Genomic DNA, 25,960 nt, shown 5'->3' with positions numbered 1-25,960 from the left:
GCCGAATCTACACAACCATTTCTGGACAACAGGAGCTCCAGGGCCAAGTCAGTTTGCCTTGTTGAATCCAGACGTGGCTCTTCTCAAGACCCTAAAACAGGCTGCACACCCGGTGAGAGGAGGTGGGGCCCTCCCACAAAGGAAGGTTGGGTCCCATTAAACTAAACTAAAAACAGTGATGCAACCTACTCCTGGAACCAATCCAGCAGTGCTAACCAGGGTGGGCATGTGGCCGGGGGTAGGGGGGCACCCGGTAGAGAGGGACTCTATAAAGACAGAACTGAAGCAGGGTAAGCTGGAGACCAAGTTGCCTCAATCTCTGCCCAAGGTGACCAGCCTCTACCTAGTGCTTCCCATCCACTTGGGAAAAGAGCAGAGATTAGGACAGGAACTCCCACCTGGCACCTTTGGACAACTGCCATGGCAACCACAGGTCAGGTGTGTTATTCCAGTCATTTCCTGGGAGCAGTCTTCCCACATGTCCTGTTTTCTAAGGTTATGAGCTCATAAATCTACAGCTTTTCCCCTGCTTTGATCTTGCAAAACAAGATTCTTTGGCTATTGTCTCTCTCTAATGCCTGGAAGGATTTGCCCTGAGGTGTCTGAAATATGAGACTTTTTATCCAAAAGTCTAACAATCTGAAATTGAAACAGGTGCAGAGAGGCAGGGTGCTGGCAGGAATGAAGAGCAGGGCAATGTCCCGCAAAGTCAGAGTAGACACGGGCCAAGAAAGCTTGCCTCTCCTGCTCCCAGCTCCAGGCCATCTCCCACCCCTCCACAAGTGCTGCCAGGAACACTGTCAACACCTGGACCAAACTGATATGTGACTCAGTGAGCCTGACAAGCCCGCTTGGGCCACATGTATCACTCTTCCCCACCCCCACTGCAGGACCACTGACACAGCTCTTACCTGCAAGAATCACAAACCCTTGCTTGTCCCCCCCAAAAAGACAGGACCTGAGTAAGGAAGGAGAGAAACAAGGACCATGGCATGTGGACAAGGAGGACTCTGGTCTCTGGCTTGGTGCAGAGGTTCTTGCTAGTCACACACTAGGATCAGCAGTGGAGCTTATGAAAAAGACCAGTGCCTGGGCCCCACCCTAGTAGACTGAAATTCAGTTGAAGTGCAACAGGGGCATTGGATTATTTCTGAAGAACTTTGGGGAACCACGAAGCTACTTGAATAAACATTCAGGCACTACAAGCAGAGCCCCAGCTAAGCTCCGGGTCCCAGGGCTCCCTATTGGTGTGACCCTGGGGTAGTTATTCAACATTTCTAAGCCTCCATTTCCTCCACAGTAAAACAGTATCTGGGCTTCCCAGGTGGCTCAGTGGTAAAGAATATGCCTGCCAAGCAGGAAATTTGGGTTGGATCCCTAGTTGGGACGATGCCCTGGAGGAGGAAATGGCAACCCTCCCCAGTATTCTTGCCTGGGAAATCCCATGGACAGAGGAGCCTGGAAGGCTCCAAATGAGTCGGAAAAGACTTTGTGACTAAACAACAACGATACAGAATCTACCTAATGGGCTTGTGGGGAAAGCTGAATGAAATAACGTAAGGCAGGTGCTGGACACTGTGACTAGCGTATGGTTAAGTGCTCAAAATGTTATTCTTGTTGTTGGAGCAACCTTTGTTACTATACTAGGATCTCGATTTGGAGGTATCTAGGTAAAAAATAAAATGCTGCTCTCCCAGGATGTGGTTGAGGGGAACCAGTCAGAGCCAGGGCCAAGGCTAGGTCAGGCACTCATATTAGCGGTCACTATTGGTCACTCTGACATTCTACTCCAGCACTATCCGTTCTGAGATGATGGAAAGGTTTTGTGTAGCCACTAGCCACCTGGAGGTATGGGGCACTTGAAATGTAGCTAGTGTGACTGAAGGACTGAACTTTTAATTTTAATTTTCATCTGTTTAAAGTTAAATAGCTACACATGGCTGATAGCTAGAGGAGGGAACAATGTTGTACTAGACAGGTATGTGTGTTGAGGATGAAAGTAAATACAGACCTAAAATAAAAATAGTTCCTCTACCATCTCATCTGAGCCTCAAAAAGTTCTACAAAAGGGGTACAACAGGCATTGATAGCCCCATTTTATAGATAGAAAACTGAGTCTCAGAGATGTTAAAAGACCTGCTCCAGATTATAGAGTGGGAGGCAGAGCCCAGACCAATGGGAGGCCAGTTTCAGGACTGCAAACCCATGCCTCACCTGTGGGAAAAGCTTCCTCTCCATAGAGCACTTCTCTTGTGCCCTCCAGTCCCCAGGCCCGCCAGGTCCTACCCACCTGGAAGAGCTCCTGAACCTGGGTGTCCACCCACTGCTCCATCTCCACCCAGCGCTGGAGCTGCCCCCGGTCATACTTCACCGTCAGCCGGCTGGGTTTCCGGGACCGGGGTCGGAAGGGGTCAGCCTGGGACTTTGACTCGGAGTCCGTGGATGATGTCCTCCTCCTCCCAGAAGCCCACCGGACCTTCTTACTTGGATCCTCCTTGTCCGGGTTGGGAGATGTGCAGGAAGCAGGGCTTGAAGACAGCATGGAAGGACTGGTTTGGGCAAAGAGTTGGGAAAAATTGCCAGTCGGAGCAGGAAAGCCAGGGAATGAGGAGGAGAGCAGAGCGGAGAGGCCAGCAGGGAAGAAAGAAAGGCGGGTGGAGGCAGGGCCAAGGCTTCTGGCGGGGCGGGGGTCAAAGATCAACTGGCCTTTGTCTGGTGCTGGGAATGCCAGGCTCCTGGCTCCAGGCTGCCAGTAAGTGGCACTCCCGAGCTGTGCCCCAGCCTCCCTTTCTGCAGCTGCTGCAAAACAGGGATATAAACTACACACGAACAAAGGTCAAGAGGGTGCCATGCCTCAGAGGTGGGAGAGGGCCTTGGGTCATGTGGGGTGTGGGGCTCTAACCTGAGTCACACTCACCAGAGAGACCTTAGCACCGCACTTTCCTGGGACCAGATCCATTGGCCTTCAGAAGCTACACTCACAGGGATCCTGCAGGAGTGGGGTCCCTGGCTGGCAAGGGCTCCTGCTCAGAGTGTGGTGCTGCTGAGGGCAGAGTTGCATCAGGAATAATTAGAGGGGTGGTGATCTCTGGCCCCTGCGGGGGCAGCACCCTCTTGTGTCTGAGTGTGAGCTGCCTTTAGGACTGTGAGGGAACAGGTACTCCCCTGGCCTTGTGTGTTTGCAAAGGCGAACTTGTCTCCCAAGCCCATTCCCCACAGGCAACTGCTTAGGAAGCCATGTTTACCACCACGTGACCCTCCCCTGACTGAGGTCCACTGAGGAACCCTGCAGACCTAACATTTACCCAGGTGTCAAGGACTAATACTTCAAGACAGACTTGCATTCTAAAGGAAGGGTGTTTTTGTCTCTTCAGTCTTTTGTAACAAAAATTTCCAAACATTTTAGAAAAGTTACACAACAGAAGAATATATCAGTTCAGTTCAGTTCAGTCGCTCAGTCGAGTCCGACTCCTTGCAACCCCATGAATCACAGCACGCCAGGCCTCCCTGTCCATCACCATCTCCCGGAGTTCACTCAGACTCACGTCCATTGAGTCCTTTTTTTTTTTTTTTTCAATGAAGAGCTAAGAAGGACAAATAAAGAATGAAAGTTTCTCTGTTCTCCCCAGCTCCACCCCCTAGAGGCAGCCTACTGACAGTTTCTGTTCCTAGTTCTCCTGTGATCACCTGTAATAACACAAATGTGTCCATATTATTTATTTTTTATCTTCTTCACTGTGCTGCATGGCATGTGGGATCTTGGTTTTCTGATCAGAGTCTTAACCACTAGACTGCCAGGGAAATTCCAATTTGTCCATTTTAGACGGTATCTCTTGTCTCCTAATGTGAATGATAAGAAATTAGCTCCCTCACTCATACTCCCTCATCCCCTTTACTTCCTACATTCCTATTTTTATTTATGTATTTCTTTTTCATGAATTTCTTTTTAGGTCTTAGAGTGGTTGCCTTTGTGATGCTGAGTTTGTTTCCAACCTATCAATTTCATCTGTCATACAGTGACTCCTGCAAGAGAGTTTTAGACAAAAACTGATTGATGAGTCTTTAATGGTGGTATTCTGGGCCCTAAGTTAACTGGGTTGGGGAGGTGTTTGAGGGTTGGAAGCCAGAATGGTAGCCTAGAAACACCCAGGCTTCAGAGGAAGGCTGACAGATCCCAGTTCAAACTCAGCGTTGCCCTGCCTTGGTCTAATAACCCTCCAGTTTCACAGCCTGAGTCTGCTTTCTCATCTGCAAATTGGGTTTGAAGAGGATTCATTGAGATGGTGGGAACTTTCCTGGTGGTCCAGTGGTTAAGAATTCACCTTGTAATTCAGGAGACGTGAGTTCAATCCCTGTCGGGGAACTATAGACCTCACATGCTGCGGAGCAATTAAGCATGTGCTGAAACTACTGAGCCCCCAACTGCTAAAGCCAGAGTACCACGACAGATAGTCTGCATTCTGCAAAGATTCCATGTACTGCCACTAAGACCCGAGGCAGTCAAATAAATATATATGTAAATATTAAATGAGATGACGTTAACATGATGTTCAATACAAAGTCCTTTCTCAGCAGACATCCTTTCTCTTCCTTTCTTTGCCTTCTCATCCTCCCTGCTTTCCCGGGGAGGCTCTGTCCGTCAAAGTCTGGCTCTGTAACTTCTCTGCAGTGGCTTCTTCCTGACCCTCTTTGGAAGAAGGTGGCAATAAGAAGTGAGCAGGGAGGCCTCAAAAATACAGCCTGTAGACTCAGTTGTTACCTTGATGACATGTTACACAGTGTGATAGGCATTATTATGATAGTTCCCTCCCCATTCTGTCTCCTGAAGGGTTCAAGAGCCCTTTCAGGAAAAGGAACCAGATCAGAAGAGGCCATGGTTTTGTTCATTCATTAACTCATTCATTTAACAAAGATTTTATGAACTCCTCTGGTAGGCAAACACTATGCTCAATACTGGAGACAGGTGATCCAAAAAAGACACAGTCTCAGCCTTCATGGAACTTACAGTCCATTGTAAAAATAAACATTAATCAACTAATCAAATAAATGTAAAACTGCAACTATATTTCTTTTCTGAAGAAAAGGTAAGAGGTAATATAGAATGTCTAGTGAGGGTATGACCTAACAAGTGGTAACATTTGGACTGAGTTCTGAATGATAAGTAGGAGTTAACTAGGTACAGGGGAGAGGTGGGAATTGGCAGAAGGCACAGCATATGCAAAGGCCCTGTGGCAGGAGGAAGAGGGTAAGCACCAGGGACCGGAGAAGGTCAGTAGAGCTGGAACAAAGAGAAGAGGGAGGGGAAATCTGCTGGTAGTCCAGTGGTTAAAACTGTGCTTTCACTGCTGTGGATTCTTCCCTGGTGGTTCAGACGGTAAAGCGTCTGCCTACAATGCCTACCATGTGGGAGACCCGGGTTCAGTCCCTGGGTCGGGAAGATCTCCTGGAGAAGGAAATGGCAACCCACTCCAGTATTCTTGCCTGGAAAATCCCATGGATGGTGGAACCTGGTAGGCTACAGTCCATGGGGTTCCAGAGTCGGACATGACTGAGCAACTTCACGTCACTTCACTGCTGTGGACCCAGGTTCGATCCCTGGTCAGGGAACGAAGATTCCACAAACTGTTCAGTGTAGCCAATAAATAAAAAATTTTAAAGAGATGAGGGAGGCAGAAGTGAGTCTTGAGGCAGACAAGGTGGATCTATCCACTTAGGGCCCTGTGAACCATGGTGAGAAGTTTTGTCTCTATCCTAAGAGCATTGAGAGTCACTGCAAAATCTTAAGCAAGGGTGGTGGGAAGACTGACATGTTCAGATTTTGAATAGAGAGAGGATCAGAGGGTGCAGAAATCCTGGAGGTCAGTGGGGAGACCACTGCTGTAGGGCTTGACTGGGAGAGGTATTGCTGGTGATAGTGAGAAGTTGTGGATTGGAGAGCTATTTAGGGGGTAATATTTAACAGAAATTGGTGATGGATTGGGACATGCAAATTTCACGAGTGCCAATACAGGAACACAGGTTCATGCATGGGACCTCTCTGAGCATATTTCCTCATCTATAAGCTGGGCGTTGGTAAGACTCTACAGGAGCGCACAACACAGCCCCAGAGACGCTCGATGGCACACAAAAGAGTAATGCCCATTATTTATGTATAAGTCTCTTATTTACAGTCTTTCATCTCAGCATTGACCTCTGCGTGTCACCACTCATCAATAAATTTGCCCAAGATAAGGGAACTCAAGTTTCAAGATAAGAAAAACCACCAGGACCACAGGTTCATATCAGGGTGGGGAAATAACGAGGGTGCAGGCTTGGGCAGAGGCAAGTATATCTGCCCTGCTGTCCCAGCCAGGCCTGGGTCCAGTGGTGGAATAAAATCAGTAGCAAGCAGGCCCCATCAGAGCTAGATGTTCTCTTTCTTTCTCTTATTTCAAAAAAAAATTTTTTTGACCATGTTTCTTGGTTCTTAGTTCCTCAACCAGAGATGGAACCCTTACTACCTGCTGTGGAATGCCCCCTGGACCACCCTGTGTTTCCCCCATGCCCCTTTTAGGGAAATTCTAGAGGCTCCTTGAAAGGTTGTACCAAGTAAACTATTTATAGTTTGATCTCCTAATTTTTTCAGTTAATGAACATGTTAGGGCTTCCCCGGTGGCTCAGTGAGTAAAGTATCCACCTGCAATGCAGGAGACACAGGAGACTCAGGTTCAGTCCCTGGGTCAGGAAGATCCCCCGGAGGAGGGCATGGCAATCCACTCCAGTATTTCTGCCTGGAGAATCCCATGGATAGAGGAGCCTGGCAAGCTACAGCCCTTAGGGTCACCGAGTCGGATACAGCTGAAGCGACTGAGCACACAACAGTTATACATTACTACATAACAAATTACCCCCAAATTTAGCAGCTTAAAACAACTGTTGCGTCGCTAAGTCATGTCAAACTATTTTGTTACCCCAGGACTGTAGCCTGCCAGGCTCCCCTGTCCAAGCGATTTCCCAGGCAAGTGGGTTGCCATTTCCTTCTCCAGAGTATCTTCCCAACCCAGGGGTCAAACCCATGTCTTCCGCATTGGCAGGCAATTCTTTACCGCTGAGCCACCAGCAAAGCCTGCCTAAAAAAATGGGTATTTATTATATCAGTTTCAGTAGGTGGCTTAGCCGACTCCTCTGGTTCAGGGGTTCTCAGAAGGGTGCAAGCCAGCACAGACGGGTGTTGTTGGTCAGACATCTGTTCCCTGCCATGCAGACCTCTCTGGTGGGCTACTCACCACATGGCAGCTGGTTTACAACAGAAACAGGGCGCTGAGAGAAGGAAAGGGACAGGTGAGATGGAAGTCACAGTCTTTTTGTAACCTAATCTAGGAAGTGACATCCCATGACTTGCTGTGCTGTATTCTATTCATCAGAGGCCAATCACTAAGTCCAGTGACACTGAAGAGAGGAGATTACACACACAGGCATAATTACTGGCCGGTATGGATCATTAGTGATCATTTAGAGGTTATCTACCACACTGAACTATTGTGAATGTTTTTGACATTAGCAGAATTCTTCAATAATGCCCCTTTTAGGAAATTCCCTGGTGGTCCAGTGGTCAGGACTCCACACTTTTACTACTGAGAGCTGGGGTTCAACCCCTGGTTGGGGAACTAAGATCCCACAAGCTGTGCAGCACAGCCAAATAAGTCAAGCCCTTTGAGGATTGCAGCAGTATCTGAGGGGACTTGTCTCTTTTAAATGAATATTAAACCAATGACAGTAGCCTCACCTTGACAAATATTGCATTACTTTCCTCAAAATTCCTTGGCTCTGCATTATCAAGGGAATTATTGGGCTTTAGATCATTAAAATGCAACTTGCTGCTGCTGCTGCTACTGCTAAGTCGCTTCAGTCGTGTCCGACTCTGTGCGACCCCATAGACGGCAGCCCACCAGGCTTCCCCGTCCCTGGGATTCTCCAGGCAAGAATACTGGAGTGGGGTGCCACTGCCTTCTCCTTATTTAGCTGTAATTATTAGAGGTGCTAGTGCTCAGTCGCTCAGTCATGTCCGACTCTTTGGTCCCCTATGGACTGTAGCCCACCACGTTTCTCTGTCCATGGGATTCACCAGGCAAGAATACTGGAGTGTGTAGCCATTTCCTTCTCCAGATAATCAGATAATTAGTACTAAAAATTGCTCTGTAAATATGTTGTCCCTCTGTTTCCGTTATTGCCACAAAACTGTTATCAGAGAAATGGGTTTGCCTCACAGTGGGTATCAAGCCAATAGACACAATCAAGCCAAAGATTGGAAGAAGGAAGGATTTATTATTATTTGCAGCAAATCAAATTATTACTTGCCTCAGAAAAAAAAAAAAAAACAAATTATTACTTACCTTGTGGATTCCCAGGTGGCGCTAGTGTTAAAGAACCCACCTGAGCAGGAGACATAAGAGATGTGAGTTCGATCCGTGGGTGACGAAGATGCCCTGGAGAAAGAAATGGCAACCCACTCCAGTATTCTTGCCTGGGAAATCCCATGGACAGAGGAGCATGATGGGCTACAGTCCATGGGGTCACAAAGAGTCAGACGTGACTTAGGGACTAAACAACAGCAATAGCAGCAAGTCAAGAGGAGACCAGGGAACTTTCTAAAAGCAGCCTCTCCCCTAACAGCAAAATTAAAGAAGTTTTGAGCTAAGGGTATATGCATATACTTTATCACAGGACTGTTGTTGGACTGTCTTCTCTGTTCTGACATTTTTTTGTTCGCTCAGGATCCCTGTTACCTATACCTGTTCAAGGGCAAGCACTGTGGCCGTGGGGTCTCAAAGAGTTGGACATGACTGAGCAGCTGAACTGAACTGAAACTGTTGGTCGCTCAGTTGTGTCTTATTCTTTGGGACCCCATGAACTGTAGCCTGCCAGGCTCCTCTGTCCATGGAATTCCCCAGGCCAGAATACTGGAGTGAGTAGCCTTTCCCTTCTCCAGGGGATCTTCCCCACCCAGGGATCGAACCCAGGTCTCCCGCATTGTAGGCGGATTCTTTACCAGCTAAGCCACAAGGGAAGCCCAAACTGAACTGAACTGATATGCATATTCATGAAGAGGCTTGAGCAGAAAATTCTGCATAGAATTAGGGCAAAGTTTTAGGAGTCCAAGTCTTGGTGGATTGAAGTCAGGAGGGTATCATTATTCTGTCCTCCACCAGGGTGGGGCCCTTAGCTCCAGCTGGAGTCAAAGATAAATTATTATGTATATTCCTTGAGGAGGAACTAGGACTCTGCTTTATCACAGGACTATTGTTTGATTGTCTTCTCTGTTGTCTTTGTTCCCTCAAGATCCTTGTTACCTAGACCTGTTCAAGGGCAAGCACTGTGGCCAGGCTTAGGTCACAAAATGAAAGTGAAAGTCGCTCAGTCTGACTCTTTGCAACCCAGAAATTCTCCAGGCCAGAATACTGGAGTGGGCAGCCTGTCCCTTCTCCAGGGCATCTTCCCAACCCAGAAATCGAACTGGGGTCTCCTGCATTGCAGGCAGATTCTTTCCAAACTGAGCTATCAGGGAACACAAGATAACTTCAGCCAAAATAGCTTTTCTCTCTCTCTCTTTCTTTTTTTCCTTCGGCTGCTCTGCACAGCTTGTGGGATCTTAGTTCCCTGTGTAGAGATTAAATTTGGGCCCTTTGATGTGAAAGCCAGGAATCCTAACCACTAGACCACCACAGAATGCCCCCCAGTGGTTTCTCTTATGTCGAGAATGCCATTCCTGATTCTCTTTCTTCAGGGACTCCCTAACTTATCTGCTTACAGATATCACCCCAAAATTCAAAGGCTTAAAATGAACACATTTGCTCATGATGCTGCAACGTGGGCTGGGCTTTGGAGGTGTAGCTAATCTCTGTTGGAGCAAGTCAACTGGGGCTAATGGTGAACAATGGTTTAATGAAGCTACTCAGCTAGGGTGGCTGTGAGATAGCCAGACACCTCTTTCTCCCATCACAACCTCTCATCCTCTGGTCTTGCTCTCCTCCAGTGGCCTCTCTCTCCCTCAGGGTTGTCAAACTTCTTCACTTGACAACTGGTTCTAAGAGGGAAAATGCAAGCCACGAGGCTGAGGTTTGAAAGCCACAGGGCACCACTTCTACTCTGTCCTATTGGTCAAAGCAAGTTACAAATTCAAAGAGAAGGGAAAGATAGACACCACCTCCTGGTGGGAGGAGCAGCATGCACTTACAAGCAAGGTGAGGGCCTGTCCACCATCGTTGATAGCGGTCTTTGTAGATAGTTCATTAAATCTACTTATAGAAACCACCAGACCACCATCCAAGACAAGGCATTCAGTGTTTCTTTTCTAGTATGGTGTTAAGGACTGCATGTTCTCACCAAACCACCCACTCCTAACATCAGTGGTTGGTACTGGTGATATTGCAAGTATGAAGGAAGCCTATAGCATAAACCCTGGCTTTCTCTTCCCCAAGTTCATATAGGGAGTGTGAACCACATGGCCTAACAAAAGAGCTAACTCACCTGGACAGCTCCCTTGGGCCTGCAATGTACAATCAGAAAGCAATATCATCTGGGGAATTCCCTGGTTGCTTAGTGGTTAGTGTTCTGGCCTTTCACTGCCGTGGCCCAGGTTCAACCCCTGGTTGGAGAACTGAGATCCTATAAGCCACACAGCATGGCCAAAAAAGGAGAAAGAGAGAAAAGAAAACAATATAATCTGGAAATGCTTTGTAGGAAGGTAAGTCAGAATCACAGGAAGGGGCCAATATTGGCAGCCAAGAGACCTGAAATGTAGAGATGGCCTCTGCTACATACTAGCTCTGTTCATCTCTGAACAAACCAACGACTGATCTCTGGGCCTATATATAGGACATACAGCTTCTTATATGTAAGGGGAAAGGCTTTAACTGAGACCCCCAATAGCTCTGACGCTCTCTGCCTCTCCATAAACCAAATTTTATGAACCCACCCAGAGGATAGCTGGCTCTGTACATACTGCTAGAGAGGCTCTTGGGAGTCACTGAGGACCTGGACAGGTGAAGGGCAGGGCTGGAGGAGGGAACCACATGCCATGTGCAGGGTGGCCTGGAGTACATCTGCAAGCTGGTACAGAGCCCAGAACTAGGGCAGCAGTGGCTACAGACAAGCCGGGAAGGATGTGAGCAGTTACCGAAGAAGATGCCGCTGCCCAGGGCTGGCTGGATGCTTGCAAGGGAAGCCCACGGAAAGGCAGGGGGCACAGAGATACTGGGACAAAGTGCCTGGGTCAGTGAGATGAGGAGAGAATGTGGAAAAAGAAGTAACGTGGGGCTAAACATGATGAATGTGAAAGCTGTCATGATGTATTTTTCTCTTTCTCATGGAAACACTCCATGCTCACCAAAGGAAACTTTGGTAATAATTTCTAAACTAGAAAAAAGAAAATGTTACCCCATATTTTCATCATTCAAATACCATTACCTTTACCGCTTTGATGAACTTAGTCTTTTTCCCTTCATGTGTAGCTTTTCTCTTTAGGATCTAAGAACCAGCATGAGGTAGTGTGAAAAATGTAGGGTTGTTTTTTTTTATATATATATATTCACTTGACTGTGCCAGGTCTTGCGGCATGCAGGAACTTTGATCTTCCTTGCAGCATGTGGAATCTAGTTTCCTGACCTGGTATCGAACCTGAGCCTCCTGCATTGGGAGCATGGAGTCTTGGCAACTGGACCACCAGGAAGTTCCCAAAGTGTAGTTTTTGATGTCTGAGATACTTGCGATAAAATTCTGACTCTGTCACTTTTTTTCAGGAAACATTTATTGAGCAGAGTCAAATGTTTCCTCTGTAGTAACTCATTTAATTCTCATACTAACCCTAGGAAGTCCCACGCTGTATACAAGAAGGCTAAGGCACCGAGAAGATAAATAAGTTGCCAAAGGCCACACTGACAGTAAGTGGCAGATGAAAGAATTAAATCCTGTAATCTGAGTCTGAAGCCCACAAGCTGCACCTCTATAGCATCTTGCCTCCCACTCTTCACTACCTTACCTAGGAGTTTAGTGAGCCTCCCTGCAAAGTAGAAACTATTCTCAGAGCTGTTGTGAGCATCAGAGGTCACAGATGTCACACGTCTGGAACACAGCAGACATCTCAAATGGTGGCTGATCACTTGAAAATCTGTTGATGTTCAAGGCAAGTTGATCTGAGCTGAGTGTGGAATTCCAGCTGAAGTCAGAATTGAAAGTACAGTAAAAAGCACAGTGTTTAGGTGCTAAAGCAGTGGACTTAGCCTGCCTGCATTCCCGTCCCGGTTCTGCCACCTATCTGTCACGTGACCTAACAAGTTTGTCCACCTGTCTGAGCCTGCTTGCTCGTTTGTAATATGGGGATAAAATCAGTACCTTCTTTCTTGGTTTGTTTTGACTGAATGGGGCAATGTGTGGGAAATACTTGGGAACAGGTTTTGGGCATTATCAGATGTAGGTTTTTGTAATGATATATATGGTGGAAGTAATGATTAATCTGTAGTAATATTACCATAGGGTAAGTCTTCTGTGTTAGGATTTTTGTATGTATAAGGTATTAAAGGAAGCACAAATCAAATCTCAACAAAATTCTTTCTTTCCAGTAACTACACAATCATATGCTTCATTCCCCGGCATATCATCCATGTTCCCCACCGTGCCTGGGGCAGTGGAAAAAAACGGAAAATTCAGAGGGGAGACAGACTCCAGATTCCCCCACACAATACCCATACCCAAAATGTGCGCAGCTAGGGAATGTTGCAGTTAAGCTAGGAAAAAGACTGAGGGGTGGCTACAGGATCTAGTGGGTAAGAAGAACATTCCCATTGGGCTGTGGTTTGTTAAGTCATTGTGAAGGTGTGGAAGCTCTCTTTTTTAAAATAAGTATTGATTAACTTATTTTTGGTTGTGCTGGGTCTTCACTGCTGCAGACCACTCTTTGTTGCGGTGCAAGGGTTTCCCATTGCTGCGATTTCTTTCATTGCAGGGCTCAGACTCTAGGTGAACAGGCTTCACCAGTTGCAGCTCGCGGGTTTAGTAGTTGCAGCTCATGGGTTTAGTTGTTCCTGGCATATGGAGTCTTCCTGGATCAGGGCTTGAATCTGTGACCTCTGCATCGGCAGACGGATTTCTATTCACTGTACTACCAGGGAAGTCCGTACGGAATCTCTTTTTAGGAGAACATTAACATTGCTCTGTAAAGAATGGCCTTTAAGAGGAGTTCTTCCCTCAGGAAAAGCAATGAGCCCGGTTTCAAGGAGCCCAGGGCTCAGTGAAGGCTCAGCTACTTTGGTGATGTGGAAACTCTAGCTTCCAAGGATGTTATTTTACTGAAAGAACCAGCTCCTGACCAGGAGCATCCCACCTGGTGAGAGAGGAGAGAAATTCTGTGCTGTAGAGAGGGATCTGCTGACCAATGAAACTAACTCAGCTCCGACAACGACCGGAACGGAAACGTTAGTACAAAATGAGGAAGGGCCTCAAAACAAAAGGAACCACTGAGGATCAAGTAGGGAAACCTGGACCGGGGAAATCTCTTGTTTCTCAACTGTAACAGAAAGGAGGGTTTCCAGAGCTGGCAAAGGTGGTAATATTCCAGCGGGCATCTGGGATTCCAGTTATCAAAGGTGCAGCCACACAGCTTCTGGGATCTCTTCCCGCCACAAGACGGAAATGACTTCCCGAGGGCTGACCACGACAGCGAGATCATTGGCATCGGGCTTTCCCCCGTTTCTCCTCCCCCAGCCCGTTCCCTAGCGCCTCGGGCCTGGGTCTGGGAATGCTAGTCCGGACCGGAAAGGGAGTCGGCAGCCTCTGAGCATCTGACCCACCTTCGTGTGCCAGACGTCGTCGGCGCTTCCCGAAGTGTCTGGGCCTCCAGGGATAGGGGTGTACTTCTGAGGCGCATGGAGCCCCGCGAGGTTGGGACCGGGGCAGGGCGCGCCGGCCTCTGAGCCTGTTTGGGCACCAGGTTGCAGAAGCAGAGTGGAAGATGGCAGGGATTGGAGGTAGGCGGCCCGGAAGCCCGGGCTGCAGGGGCGCACCGGGCGTGGGCGGGGCTGGCGACGCCGGGGTTAATGTTCGCCCCGCCCCGGCCGCACTGACTCAGTTTCACCAGAAACTGGAGGGGTGGAGGTGCCGGAACCCCAGAGCACCCGACACCCGGGCGGAAACGGCGGTCCGAGCAGCGCGGGACACCTGGACCGGAACCTCGGCAGGCCCGGCCCCACCCCACTCACCTGCGCAGGTAACCCGGGCCGAGGAGAGCCAGGAGGAGGCGGAGCGGGTTCGGAGCATGTCTGGCCCTTTGTTCTGCGCCGGTGCCTGTGTCAGGGTACGTGAGCTCTTTAGCCGTCCGAGCGGCTGCGGGGTCACCGAAGTGTGCGTGGGAGGACCGGGCCCGCCTGCCCTTCTTCACTCCCGGGGTGTTCGTGCTCCTTGGTCCTCCCGTTCACTTCCTCCCGGCCGGCCCTCCTCCCTGGAAGTCTCTTGGCTGATTCGATGTCTCCTCCTCCGTCCCCTCCCTCTCGCAGGTCGCTAGCACCCTCGGAGCCCAGAGGCCCGCTCTGTGAAGGTGACCCCGGTGGGGAGGAGGGCGACGATCCCCGGGAGGACGATGGCCGAGGGCCGCCTCTCCCGGGCCCGCATCCCAGCGGTCGCCGTGTGGCTTCTCTGCGCGCTCGCCCTCCGGGGCGCCGAGGCCGGGCCGCCGCCGGTGACCCCCGGTCTGCTCACGGCGGACGGCTGCCTGAACCGCTTTACCCCCGGGGTGCCTGATTTCGTGCTCGACACGGACGCCTCGGTCAGAAACGGGGCCACCTTCCTGCGCTCCCTCACCGCGCGCCGCGGCCGGGACTGCGTGCACGCCTGCTGCAGCTCCAACGACTGCAATCTGGCGCTGGTGGAATTGCAGCCCGACGGCGGGGAGGACGCCATCGTCTCGTGCTTCCTCATCAACTGCCTCTACGAGCAGAACTTCGTGTGCAAGTTCGCGCCCAGGGAGGGTTTCATCAACTACCTCACGCGGGAGGTTTACCGCTCCTACCGCGAGCTGCGGACCCAGGGCTTTAGAGGTAAGGACGAGGGTGCCAGGATCTGGGGAGACTCACAAAAAGGACTGGTTATAGGGTCTTTGCGCGAAGCATCAGAAAGGAGTTTGGAGGAGAGTCCCATTCGATCCTAACTCATCCTTAGAAGTAGGCATGGTATAAACAGTAAATAAAGAACAGGCTACAAGAGGGGCAAGGGGGGACGTCCTAGAGCCGATGCTGGCTCCTGAATTCAGGATGTTGAGTGGGCGGGTGCTCTGGGATGTGTGAGTGGGAGCAAGCTCCTGGGGATTCCTACTTTGACCTCAATGAGCCAAATCAGGGAATGAGCTGTCTGGAGGCCACCTGATGACTAGATAGAGAGATACTCCAGGCCAAGCACTGTGCTAGGTACCTTGGGGCTCTGTCAAGTGGACCTGGTGAAGGCTGGGCTCCTCACTGCTGGGTCTGGCATTGGTTCTAGCATTTCTTGTACTCCTCTCCCCAGGTACTGGTCCTTAGTGGTCTGGGGGAAAAACTGCCAGACCACCAGAGTCTAAAGAACAAGCCCAGTTGGGGGTGATCCAACTGGGGAGGAGGCGGTATTGTGGACACAGTAGCCTAGAGGCCCTGGGGTCCAGGTGAGGAGGGTTGCTGGATGAGTCAGTCCACTGGTATGAATACCTAGTAGGGGAAGGAAGTCAGCTGTCCAGGCAAGTGTGTGTGTGTGCGTGTGTGTATACTCGTGTGTGCTTGTAAGCCTGGCAGAGCTCTTCCTGCTTAAGATCTAGTAGCCAAGCTGTCTGCTCACCTTGTTTACTTCCAGGATAAGGGCAAAGTGGGGCCACGGCTCCTCCTCTTTCCTCCTGGGATTGAGCAGTTAGCTGGGATTGGGGTCCCTCCAGAGACCTTCATTCCCCATCCTCTCCACCTGTTGTTCTGGCCAGGTGGGGCTCCAGGGCAGGGATGGGTCACACTGATAACCTCTGTTAGTACTTTACTGTTTGCTGACTGCTAAGCCACTCAGCCTCTCACTTAGGCATCATGACAACCACCTCTGAAAAGGGTGCTATTAGTAGTCATTCCACTTTTTAGATTAGGAGACTGACTCCCATCTTAAATATATACCGTCCACAAATGGGACTCAACCCCAGGCCAGACCTCCTACAGGGCTGCACTATTTCTCACACAAGACCATCTTTCTGGTAGAAACCTGTCTCTGATCCAAGACAGCCCAGTGGACAACAGAACCAGAGACTAGGGAGCCCAGGGTCCAGGCTGGGGCTGGTCGGTCTCAGTTCTGGGAAGTAGAGAAAGTTTTCCTCTCCAGCCTTTCCTCTTCTCCCTATCCTTTCAGAAGCTCTGGATCTCTGAGAAGAGGTGGGGTGGAGATTCCAGGAGAGGGACACTGTTTCTAGGCTAGGCTGGGCTACTGAGTCCCAGTGGGCCAGGGCCTAAGCCTGTTTCACAAGGAAGCAGCAGGGAGTGTAGGTGGTGATGACCTAAGTGATCCGAGCTGCCTGCCCTCCCAGCCCTGACAGGACCCATCGGACGGCCAGCACTGCAGGGCCGACGCCTGAAACTCTGGGGTCTGGTCGGGAAGCTGAGCTAGATGGAGCCTTTCTCATCTGAGAACCTCCCCACCTCCTGACTTGCCTGATTGGCACAAGACAGGATGGAGCGGGGATTTCCTGTCCCAGGGGGTGCTGGGTAGAACTTGGACTTAGTCTGGCCCCCAGGCCATTTCAGGGCACCACAGTGTTTGGGAGAATGGGGGATGCTGTGTGATGTGTCCAGGAGTCCATTCTCACCTGAGTCGCGCTAGAGAGGTTGAAAGTACAAAGAGGGTCAAGCCATTATGGCCTTTTGGAAGCTGGGCTAGGGTAGACCGAGGCAGGCAAAGTGGGCAAGTACTCAGGGCTTCTGAACCTTTGGTTCTTGTACTGGGGGAGCCCTTCCCAGGGTGGGTTGACCTGTACCCCTTGCCCTGCCTGTGGCCAGGCCAGTCCAGTCCAGATTACTGGGGCCTCCTAAACACCCTGCTCTTTCCTCTTCTCCCCTTCCCCTACCTTCCCCATCTTTGCATTGGAAGAGTGGCTTGGAAGATAGAGACTGTGTTTCCCTGGAGAGTCCTGAGGCCTGACGGCTGGGGGAGGGGCTGGCTTTATCGCTCCTCTGGCCCTTTGCTCTCAGTGGGTGGGAAATAAGGAATGGTATCTGCCCCTTGCTCCTGGGACTGGGGCTTGGAGAGGACCAGCCTTGCGTGTGGTTAGACATTGCTGATTTGGCCCGAGGTCTGATATGTCACTCTGCTTGTGACTTCTACCCTGGGGCCAGTGGGGCTAGCCCATCTTTCTGCTAGGTAGACTGCCAAGTAGTCTGTCTTGTTTCCCTTTGTGGACTGCTGATTACTTTCTGGAAAATGCAAGGAGGGAGGGACAGGCTCCTCCCAGTTCACTGCCCCCTTGGCTTGGCCTCTCACCTCAGGGCCTGGGCTAGCTCTCAGTGAGCCCTCAAGCCACTGGGATGGGGCTTGGTTCCTGGCCCTGCTCTCCTGGTCTTGTAATGGAGGTTTCCTTTTCTCAGTCCTGTAGCCTCTGCACCACTTGGCTTGTTTCTCCGTGGAAGTTCTCCCCGCCCAGCCCTTTGCTGTCACTGTGTGTCCTGGTCTTTTCACCTCTGGGATCACCCTCTGTGACTCCCATATTGGCTCTGCTTTCTCTGCCTCATCAAAGAGAGGCAGAGATGCAGCCCTATGATTCAGCCTTCTATCAGTTGTTATCTCTTTACCTTCTCTCCTTCCTTTGAACTCTTAGACTTCACTAACCTTCTATGGTGCCTCTGTGAAGGGCAGGCAGTATCCACCAAAAGTGTAAATGGCACATAACCCTCATCGCAATTCCACTTGCAGGAACTCATCTTGTGGCTATGCTTAAACATGTGTAAAACAACTTACCAGCCAGTCAGTCACTGCACCATTGTTTATAATAGCAAAGAATTGGAAACAATCTCAGTGTCTGTCAACACATCCTATAATTGGATACTGTGGTGCTGTTTTAATCGTAATATGAATAATAAACCCTGAGGCAGCATGGGTTAGTTTTTAGTAGGGAGGGAGAAAGGTAGGGAAGAAGGACCTAAATCAAGAGGGACTGATGGACTGGTTAAATGTGTTAAAAGTGCTATGCAACCAAAAGTATGTACAACTGTGAATGATTTCCAGTATATATTAAAGGAAAAGCAAGATGAAGAACTCGCATGCTTATAAATTCAATACTCTCTCTCCTGATAGTCACACGTACACACGCCCCGAAACTAGTAACTGAGAACACCTCTGGAGAGAAGGCTCGTTCATGTCCTTATGCTCAGTCATGTCCAGCTCTGCGACCCCATGGACTGTAGCCAACCAGGCTTTTCTGTCCATGGGATTTTCCAGGCAAGAATACTGGAGTGGGTTGCCATTTCCTTCTTCAGGTCCATATATTACCTAAGCTAAAAACAAAATTGAAGATTATAAAAGTAATATAAAAAAAAAAAGACATCCTTCTAAGCAGGTATAACCTGCAGCATGGTATTTTGATGTTTTGGACAGAGTATGAGTCAGACCAAGGTTCAAATCCCAGCTCCGCTGTTTAGAAACTGAGCGACCCTGGGCAAGTCATTTAACCTCTCTGGTGTCAGTTTTCTCATCTGGAAAGAGGAGCAAGAATGCAGTTGTGGCAGGATGGTTAGGAAGGAAGGCAATATAGATGGAGGCAGCAAACCTCCTGTGGATATCCATATAGTAAATACTTTAGATTTTGTGTTGGTTACAACTGCTCAGCTGCTGTTGTAACATGAAAGCAGCCGTCCACAATTTGTAAGCAATTTGGTAAGGCTGTATCTTAATTTATAGACACAAATTTGAATTTTATGTGCTTTCCACATGTCATAAAGTATTGTTTAAGAATTCTTTTCAACTGTTAAAAAATATAATAGGTTGGGCTAAATGTAGCCTGTAGGCCATAATTTGCCAGCTCTGATAAGATACTACAGATAAAGTATCTAGTGTGTGCTAGCCACACTTTCTTTTTTTTCTTTTGCTTTTAATTATTTTATTTTTGGCTATGCTAGATCTTCATTCCTGTGCATAGGCTTTCTCTAGTTGCCAAACTAGTTGCAGTGTGACAGCTTCTCGTTGTGGTAGCTTCTCTTGTTGTGGAGTGTGGGGTCTAGAGCCCAAACTCAGTAATTGTGGTCCAGGGGCTTAGTTGCCCCAAGGCATCTGGGATCTTCCCAGACCAGGGATTGAACCTGTCCCCTGCATTGGCAGGCAGATTCTCAGCCACAGGACCACCAGGGAAGTCCTCCGAGCACAGTTTCCATTAGCAGCAGCTTTGTTAGTATGAGTCCAGGTCTTTCTCCACCTCTGGCTTCTCTGGGGCTCCCACTGCACTCCTCCTCTCCCTCAAATTCAACTTCTCTATGGCTGAAGCCGCATGTTCCTGCTAGATCTGGTTTCCCTTCTGCCCATGCCCTGGCTCTCCGTTGCCAGTCCCCCAGGGCCTGTCAGGCACAGCAGCCTGAAGCGTCTACCCGTTGTTTCTTAGATCGTCCTTTCCATCTCTGCCGCCATTCAGTCGCTAAATTGTGTCCAGCTCTTTGTGGCCCCATGGGCTGCAGCATACCAAGCTTCCGTGTCCGTCACAATCTCCCAGAGTTTGCTCACACTCACGTCCATTGAATCAGTGATGCTATCCAACCATTTCTTCCTCTGTTGCCGCATTCTCCTCCTTGCCTCAGTCTTTTCCAGCATCAGGATCCATTCCTAAGCTATCCCTTAATTCAGACTGCTTCTGTTGCATCTGCCTTGAACTACTGCACTGGTCCACTTGCTACACTGGTCCTCCTTGCTCCATAGAAATAATTTTATTCCAGACAGATGGGTAAACAGTTGCTGCCAGGAGCTTAAGAATTCCCCTGCTACCCTGGCCCTTGGCCTTCCCTTAATACTTCTGGACCTTGATCAGGCTTTGAGGGAGGTCAATTTCTAGTGCAGACTGGGCCTCCAGGCTTCTGTGCCACTATTCATGGCCAGTGTCTGTCCCCTTTCTGTACCACCAGTTGTCAAATATTTGAATGTCAATCCTGCTGTGTGCACATGCCCTGACCGAGTGTCCAGGGCCCTTGGAGATCTGTCCCAGCCCCGCTGGTCTCCTTAAAGTCCACCAAGCCAGCCTTGCAAATTCTCCATTTCTTGTTTCAGCTCATCATGGTTTCTGCTGTCATCAGCAACACAGAACATTCTTCCCCACAACCAAACAAATAAAAATAAAAGAATATTAAAAATCCTTTGTCTCAAAAAAAATAAATAAATAAAAATCCTTTGTCTGTTCTTCACAAAGCCTTGCCTTTTTCCTCTAACTTGCTGTGATATTTCCTTTCTTCAAACATCCACTTCCTTGTTTTGTACATGTACCACAAACCCCTTCATCTTGGTGGGTCTTTTCTCTCATTTTGCTTCCTGTGGCTGGATCTTAACCTGCCCCACTGGACCATAACACCCTCAAGGGCAGTGCATCAGTTTCCTAGGGCTGCTATGCCAAAGTACTACAGAGTGGGTGGCTGAAAACAGTAGTGATGTATAGTCTCAGTTCCGGAGGCCAGACGTCCAAAATCAAGGTGTCCACAGGGCCACGCTCTCTCTGAAGGCCCTGGCTGAGGAAGGGTATTTTGTGTCCCCTTGTAACTGGAGGAGGCACCCTCTTCATGTGCCCAGGCATCATGGGACACCAAGGCTTGACACAGTGTTCCCCGGGAACTCTGTGCTTAAGGCCTCTGTCTGGGCTTCTCAGCAGTGATCTGGGCTGTAGAGAGAGGGGTGATGATGTTAATTACACATTAACTTATCTGGCTTTTCAAAAGTGTTGTTACTCTAACTTTAAAAAATATGTTTATTTGGTTGCGCCATGTCTCAGTGGTGGCACATGGGTTCTTTGATCTTCCTTGCAGCATGTGGGTTCTTTGATTGTGGCATGCAGGATCTTCAGCTGTGGCATACAAACTTGGTTGAAGCATGTGGGATCTGGTTCCCTGAACAGGGATCAGACCAAGGCTCCCTGTGTGGGGAGTGCCAAGTCTTAGCCACTTGGACCACCACGGAAGTCCCCTGACGTTTTAAAGCAATTAGCACAAGTACCTGCTTATTGTAGAAAATAGGAAAATTCCTCCTTCCAAATATATGTGTGTATAAGGCATGTATATGTATGTATATATATACATGTATATACATGTATGTATATATATACATGTATATATACATGTATGTGTATGTATATATATACATATATTTTTTTTTCCTAAATGGGATGAGATGGCAATGCGCTCAGTTATTTGCTTCCGAAAGTGGCTTTACAACATTAGAATGTCTTAAGCTTAACATATCTAAGTAGAGGACAAGAAGAATGGTGTCATTGTGTAATCGTATGTGTGTCTCACCAGGCTGCTGAGTCCTAGGTTGGTCTAGTTGCCACCCATAGGGCACCAGCCCCTCACTTAAGGAGGGATCCTTCCCATTCAGCGAGAGTTCACCTTACCTCACAGGGTCCCGGATCCCCAAGGCCTGGGACGGTACAGACTTGAAGGTACAGCCCCAGGAGCCCGTAGTGCTGAAGGGTGTGGAGACCACAGACTGGCGTCTGCTGCGGGGCGACACAGACATCAGGGTCGAGGTGAGACGCTGGGTGGCTCTCGGACCCCCACCTCAGCTCCCCAGGGCTCCTTTCTGGGGCCGTAGGCCCAACTGCGGCTCCAGGTGGGATGGGGTGGATAAAAGCCGAGGATCCATTTAATACCAAGACAGTCTGTTCTCCCCAGTGCGGGGGGGGGGGGGGGGGGGGGGGGAGTGGCTTTTTGGGAGGGCCTGGAGCAGCCCAGGGGCATCAAGCAGCCCCTGCCTGACAGCCATTCCTGTGCTTAGAGGAAAGATCCAGACCAGGTGGAGCTGTGGGGACTCAAAGAAGGCAGCTACCTGTTCCAGCTGACGGCGGCCGGTGCAGACGAGCCAGAGAGCACGTCCAACGTCACAGTCACTGTGCTATCCCCTGAGCAGACGGAAGGTGAGGAAGTGGGGCGCGGAGGCCACCGTGGGAGGCACCCCCCGCCCCAGTTGACTGGCCCTTCAGACGCCCCTGACCAGCTGCCCTCCCTGCCAGAATACTGCCTTGCATCCAGGAAGGTGGGCCGCTGTCGTGGTTCCTTCCCCCGCTGGTACTACGACCCCACAGAACGGATCTGCAAGAGTTTCGTTTATGGAGGTTGCCTGGGCAACAAGAACAACTACCTTCGGGAAGAAGAGTGCAAGCTCGCCTGCCACAATGTGCAAGGTGGGCCTTTGCGAAGCAGTGTTGGGGCTCAGGTGACATTCCCCCAGGGTAGGTGTTCTCTCTTCACAGGATCAGGGAGGTGGGCGTGGGAATACCCCCATCCGTAGGCCCCCTATCAGCTCATCCTGGCTGGGGCCTGGCCCTGCCTCCTCTCATTTCTCTGTTTTTCTCTCCTAGGTCCCTCAGCAGAAAGGCATCATCCAGGTAGGCTTTTGCTCCTTTTCTTGTTCCCCTCACCCCTGCCAGCTCTCTAGCCGGTATCAAGTCTAGGCCCCTGCTCACACTGCCCTGGCTCCACAACTCATTCCTGCCTTCAGAATGAAGGCCCACAAGTGCCTCACCCCTTGCAGCTCAGGATCCTCCCATCAGCCTTTGCCTGTTTTGTGTGTAGGAGGGTTTGAGGGGCAGGGGTGGAGAGGGAACAGGGGCTGTGTCATGATGCCGCCTGGGGCTAGAGAGGGCCAGGTAGATGATGGGCTCGCGGTATATGCTGGCCTCTGCACCCCCACCTGACCTCCCCCTCCCCTGCCTCACCCTCCCCAGTGTGTTCTGGCAGCTGCCACTCCAGCAAGTTCCGCTGCGGTGATGGCTGCTGCATCGACAGCTTCCTGGAGTGTGACGACACTCCCGACTGCCCTGACGCCTCCGATGAGGCCACCTGTGAGAAATGTGAGGCCTGGGGGCGGAGGGCGGTGGGCAGGGCAGGGCAGATCCAGCCCAGTCACCCCACACCTCTGCGAGGCCCTTGTCAGGTCTGCGCCTCTGATCTTTCATCTTTGCAGACACCAGAGACTTCGATAAACTCCAGAGGATCCATTTCCCCAGGGACAAAGGTGAGCTCCTGCCCTGGTCTCCTGGGTCAGGGCTGAGCTACTCTCCTCCCTCATGCCATCAGTGTGCTGAAGGGGCCTGCTGTGGGCACCAGGCTGTGGGCAGAAAGCTGGGGGCAGGGGTGTCCTGCGCTCTTCTTTCTGTGTTTGCTAAGCATCAGACATCCTCTTAACACCTCCTGAAATTCTTTTTTTTTTCGGCCATGCCGCATGGCATGTGGAATCTTTGTTCTCTAACCAGGGATTGAGCTCATGCCCCTTGCAGTGGAAACTCAGGGTCTTAACCACTAGATTGCCAGGAGAGTTCCAACACCTTCAGAAATTTAACCATGCCTACATATCACTGAGATGTAATTGATTTAACTTAGTATATTAAAAAGGAAATTTCAGGGACTTCCCTGGCAACCCAGTGGTTAAGACTCTGCACTTCCAATGCATGGGTTTAATCCGTGGTCAGGGAACTAAGATCCCGCATGCTACACAGCACAGCCGAAAATAAATAACTGAAATTGGAGATTAAAAAAAAAAGGAACTTTCATGTCAGTACTGTAAATGAAAAGCCACTATTATATGCCACAATTTGAGATTTGCTTTTAAAATAAGGATAATAAAACATGGTAACAAATTTTAGCTGGACACTGTTGGCTGCCAAGGTTCAGACTCTGAGTCTTCTTTGTTAGGTTCAGACTCTGAGTTTTCTTTGTTAGAAGGCAGACCATCAAGTGCTGGGGAGAAACCAAGACCTTGATACAGTCGGGAATGCTGAAAGAAAATTAAGAAATAGTTATACGAGTCAGCCTAGGGTAATTCTGGACCCAAACTTACTTTTCTGCATTTATCTTCCTTGCTTCTAGCAACACTGCAAATGGCCCAGATATTTCTGGGGCCCCCAGGGCCCTCACTGAATCACAGCCATCCCCAGCCTGAGGAGGGTCAGGGGTGGTGGGCAACAACCATGTGGAGCCTAGTGGTGGCAGGGAGGTCCCGTGGACATTCACACCTTCGTCTGCTCCTTACCCTGCAGGGCACTGTGTAGACCTGCCAGACACAGGCCTCTGCTCAGAGAGCATCCCCCGCTGGTACTACAACCCCTTCACTGAACACTGCGCCCGCTTTACCTATGGCGGTTGTTATGGCAACAAGAACAACTTTGAGGAGGAGGAGCAGTGCCTTGAGTCCTGTCGTGGCATCTCCAGTGAGTGGGGCACGGGGGGCTGGAAGATGGGGAGGTGAAAGGCTTAGCTGGAGCATTCGGCTCTGTCCCAAGGCATGGACTGGTCAGCCTTTTCCTCAGAGCACATGAACCAAGGGTGGGAGAGGATGGCAGTGGAGTGTCTGGGGCACTACTGATGAGCAGCTGAGTCTTCGAACCTTTCATATTGACTTATCTCCCCACCTCCATTGTTTTGTAGAGAAGGACGTGTTTGGTCTGCGGCGGGAAAGCCCCGTTGTTCCCAGCACAGGTAAGCCCCCCATCTGCCTGTCACCACTGAGTAGATATGAACTCAAAGATCAACTCCAGTTGGTTGTGACAGCCTAAGCCGGTGTTGAGAGGATCCTGAGGTTGGCTAAAGGGACAATGGTGCTGCCTGCCGGGGCAAGGGAGAGAAGGATAGAAAGACATGCCAGGTCTGCGGCCATCAGTGTCCTCCCCATATCACCTGCAAGCAGAGTGACCTGAAGCCAAGACCCAGCAGAATCCCTCCCAGCAAGCTCCCAACAGAGCAGTTTCAGCTGCTCACACGCGCAGGCTCCTTATCCCCCCCGCATCCGTTTGCCCAAGTCCCTTTCATACAGAGTAGGGGTGGGTGTCAGGACCCAGCAGGCTCTGGGAGTGCTTCATCCGGCCCTTCCTCCCCCAGGCTCCGTGGAGGTGACCATTGCAGTGCTCCTGGGTACCTGCATCGTGGCAGTGGTCGCCATTCTGGGCTACTGCTTCTTCAAGAACCAGAGAAAGGACTTCCACAGACACCGCCACCCCCCACCTTCCACCCCCACCAGCTCCAAGGTCTCCACCACTGATGACATGGAACACCTGGTCTATTATCAAACAACTAGACCCCTCTGAGCCTGGGCCTCTCCAGGGCTCTCGCCATCTCTCACCTGGCCCTGCTTCCTAGCCAAGACGGAGGCCTGGGCTGGGCAAAGACTTCGGGACCAGACTTCTCCAGCCTGTTTCCCAGGGCTGTTCTGCCTCCAAGGCCAGGGCTCCAGCTCCTCTTGGAGGAGTCTCAGCTAAGTCCAGGCTACTTGTTCCTGAGAAAGCTCACGGGTCTGCAAGGAGCAGAAAACCTTTGAGCCAGGAGTCCCAAAGAAATGGACCTCTCCACGTAGGATTTCAGAGGAAGTTGGAGTTTTGCTTCCTGTTCCAAGCTGCCTGCCCCCATCCCATGACCTTGGGAAGGGAACTGGGACAGCATCAGAGGCTGGAGGCCCCAACGCTTTCCTCCACAGCTGCCTCTCCCACTCTGCAAAGTCCAGGGCTCTGGTGGGGGTGGTCTGGGGGGAAGGACTTCCCTGTATATTTTGTGTTGTACAGAGTTCCTTTTTGTTTATTTAATGCTCTGGGGGGTGGGTGAGAGGAGTAGGAAGTGGCTCTCTGGCCCCACCTCTTCCCCTGCCCCCCATAGTAAGCCCCAGACCAGCCCGGCCTGCACACGGAGCCAGATCCTCCGCACCCACTGGGGCTCCCTTGCTTCCACAGGCCAGAGTCCACTCAGTGGAATAAAGTGATTTATCCTGTGAG

The 25,960-nt window shown here is 50.2% G+C and overlaps 2 protein-coding genes across 7 annotated transcripts in view; one reads left to right on the top strand and one right to left on the bottom strand.

Annotated features, from left to right (window-relative positions):
* PPP1R14D (protein phosphatase 1 regulatory inhibitor subunit 14D) overlaps positions 1-14,541 on the bottom strand; it is a 21,735-nt gene extending 7,194 nt beyond the window's left edge. Inside the window, exons 1-3 of one of the 4 annotated variants that reach the window (XM_040226906.1) lie at positions 14,232-14,310; positions 2,291-2,549; positions 912-958 (exon numbers count right to left, since the gene is read on the bottom strand). In XM_040226906.1, the coding sequence (XP_040082840.1) occupies positions 912-958; positions 2,291-2,542 (299 nt within the window). In that variant the 5' untranslated portion in view covers positions 2,543-2,549; positions 14,232-14,310. Of the gene's footprint in view, positions 1-911; positions 959-2,290; positions 2,729-14,231 lie in introns of those variants that run through there. The other 3 variants (XM_040226910.1, XM_040226909.1, XM_040226908.1) reach the window with 3 other exon arrangements.
* On the top strand, positions 14,066-25,960 carry SPINT1 (serine peptidase inhibitor, Kunitz type 1). 3 transcript variants are annotated; one of them, XM_040226901.1, is made up of 11 exons: positions 14,066-14,239; positions 14,526-15,065; positions 21,603-21,730; positions 21,979-22,117; positions 22,214-22,432; positions 22,562-22,588; positions 22,928-23,053; positions 23,167-23,217; positions 24,239-24,409; positions 24,627-24,677; positions 25,077-25,960. In XM_040226901.1, exons 2-11 carry the CDS (start codon positions 14,609-14,611, stop codon positions 25,280-25,282), a joined length of 1,575 nt encoding a protein of 524 aa, XP_040082835.1. In that variant the 5' UTR covers positions 14,066-14,239; positions 14,526-14,608; the 3' UTR covers positions 25,283-25,960. The 3 variants fall into 3 exon arrangements, with proteins under 3 accessions (XP_040082835.1, XP_040082836.1, XP_040082834.1); XM_040226902.1 differs by having other exon boundaries at positions 14,067-14,326; positions 22,214-22,384; XM_040226900.1 differs by having other exon boundaries at positions 14,235-14,326.

The sequence above is a fragment of the Oryx dammah genome, unplaced genomic scaffold, assembly GCF_014754425.2.
Source record: "Oryx dammah isolate SB20612 unplaced genomic scaffold, SCBI_Odam_1.1 HiC_scaffold_26, whole genome shotgun sequence".
NCBI lineage: Eukaryota > Metazoa > Chordata > Mammalia > Artiodactyla > Bovidae > Oryx > Oryx dammah.
The sequence above is the reverse complement of the archived record's forward strand: the minus strand, read 5'-3'. Positions and strand labels throughout refer to the sequence as shown.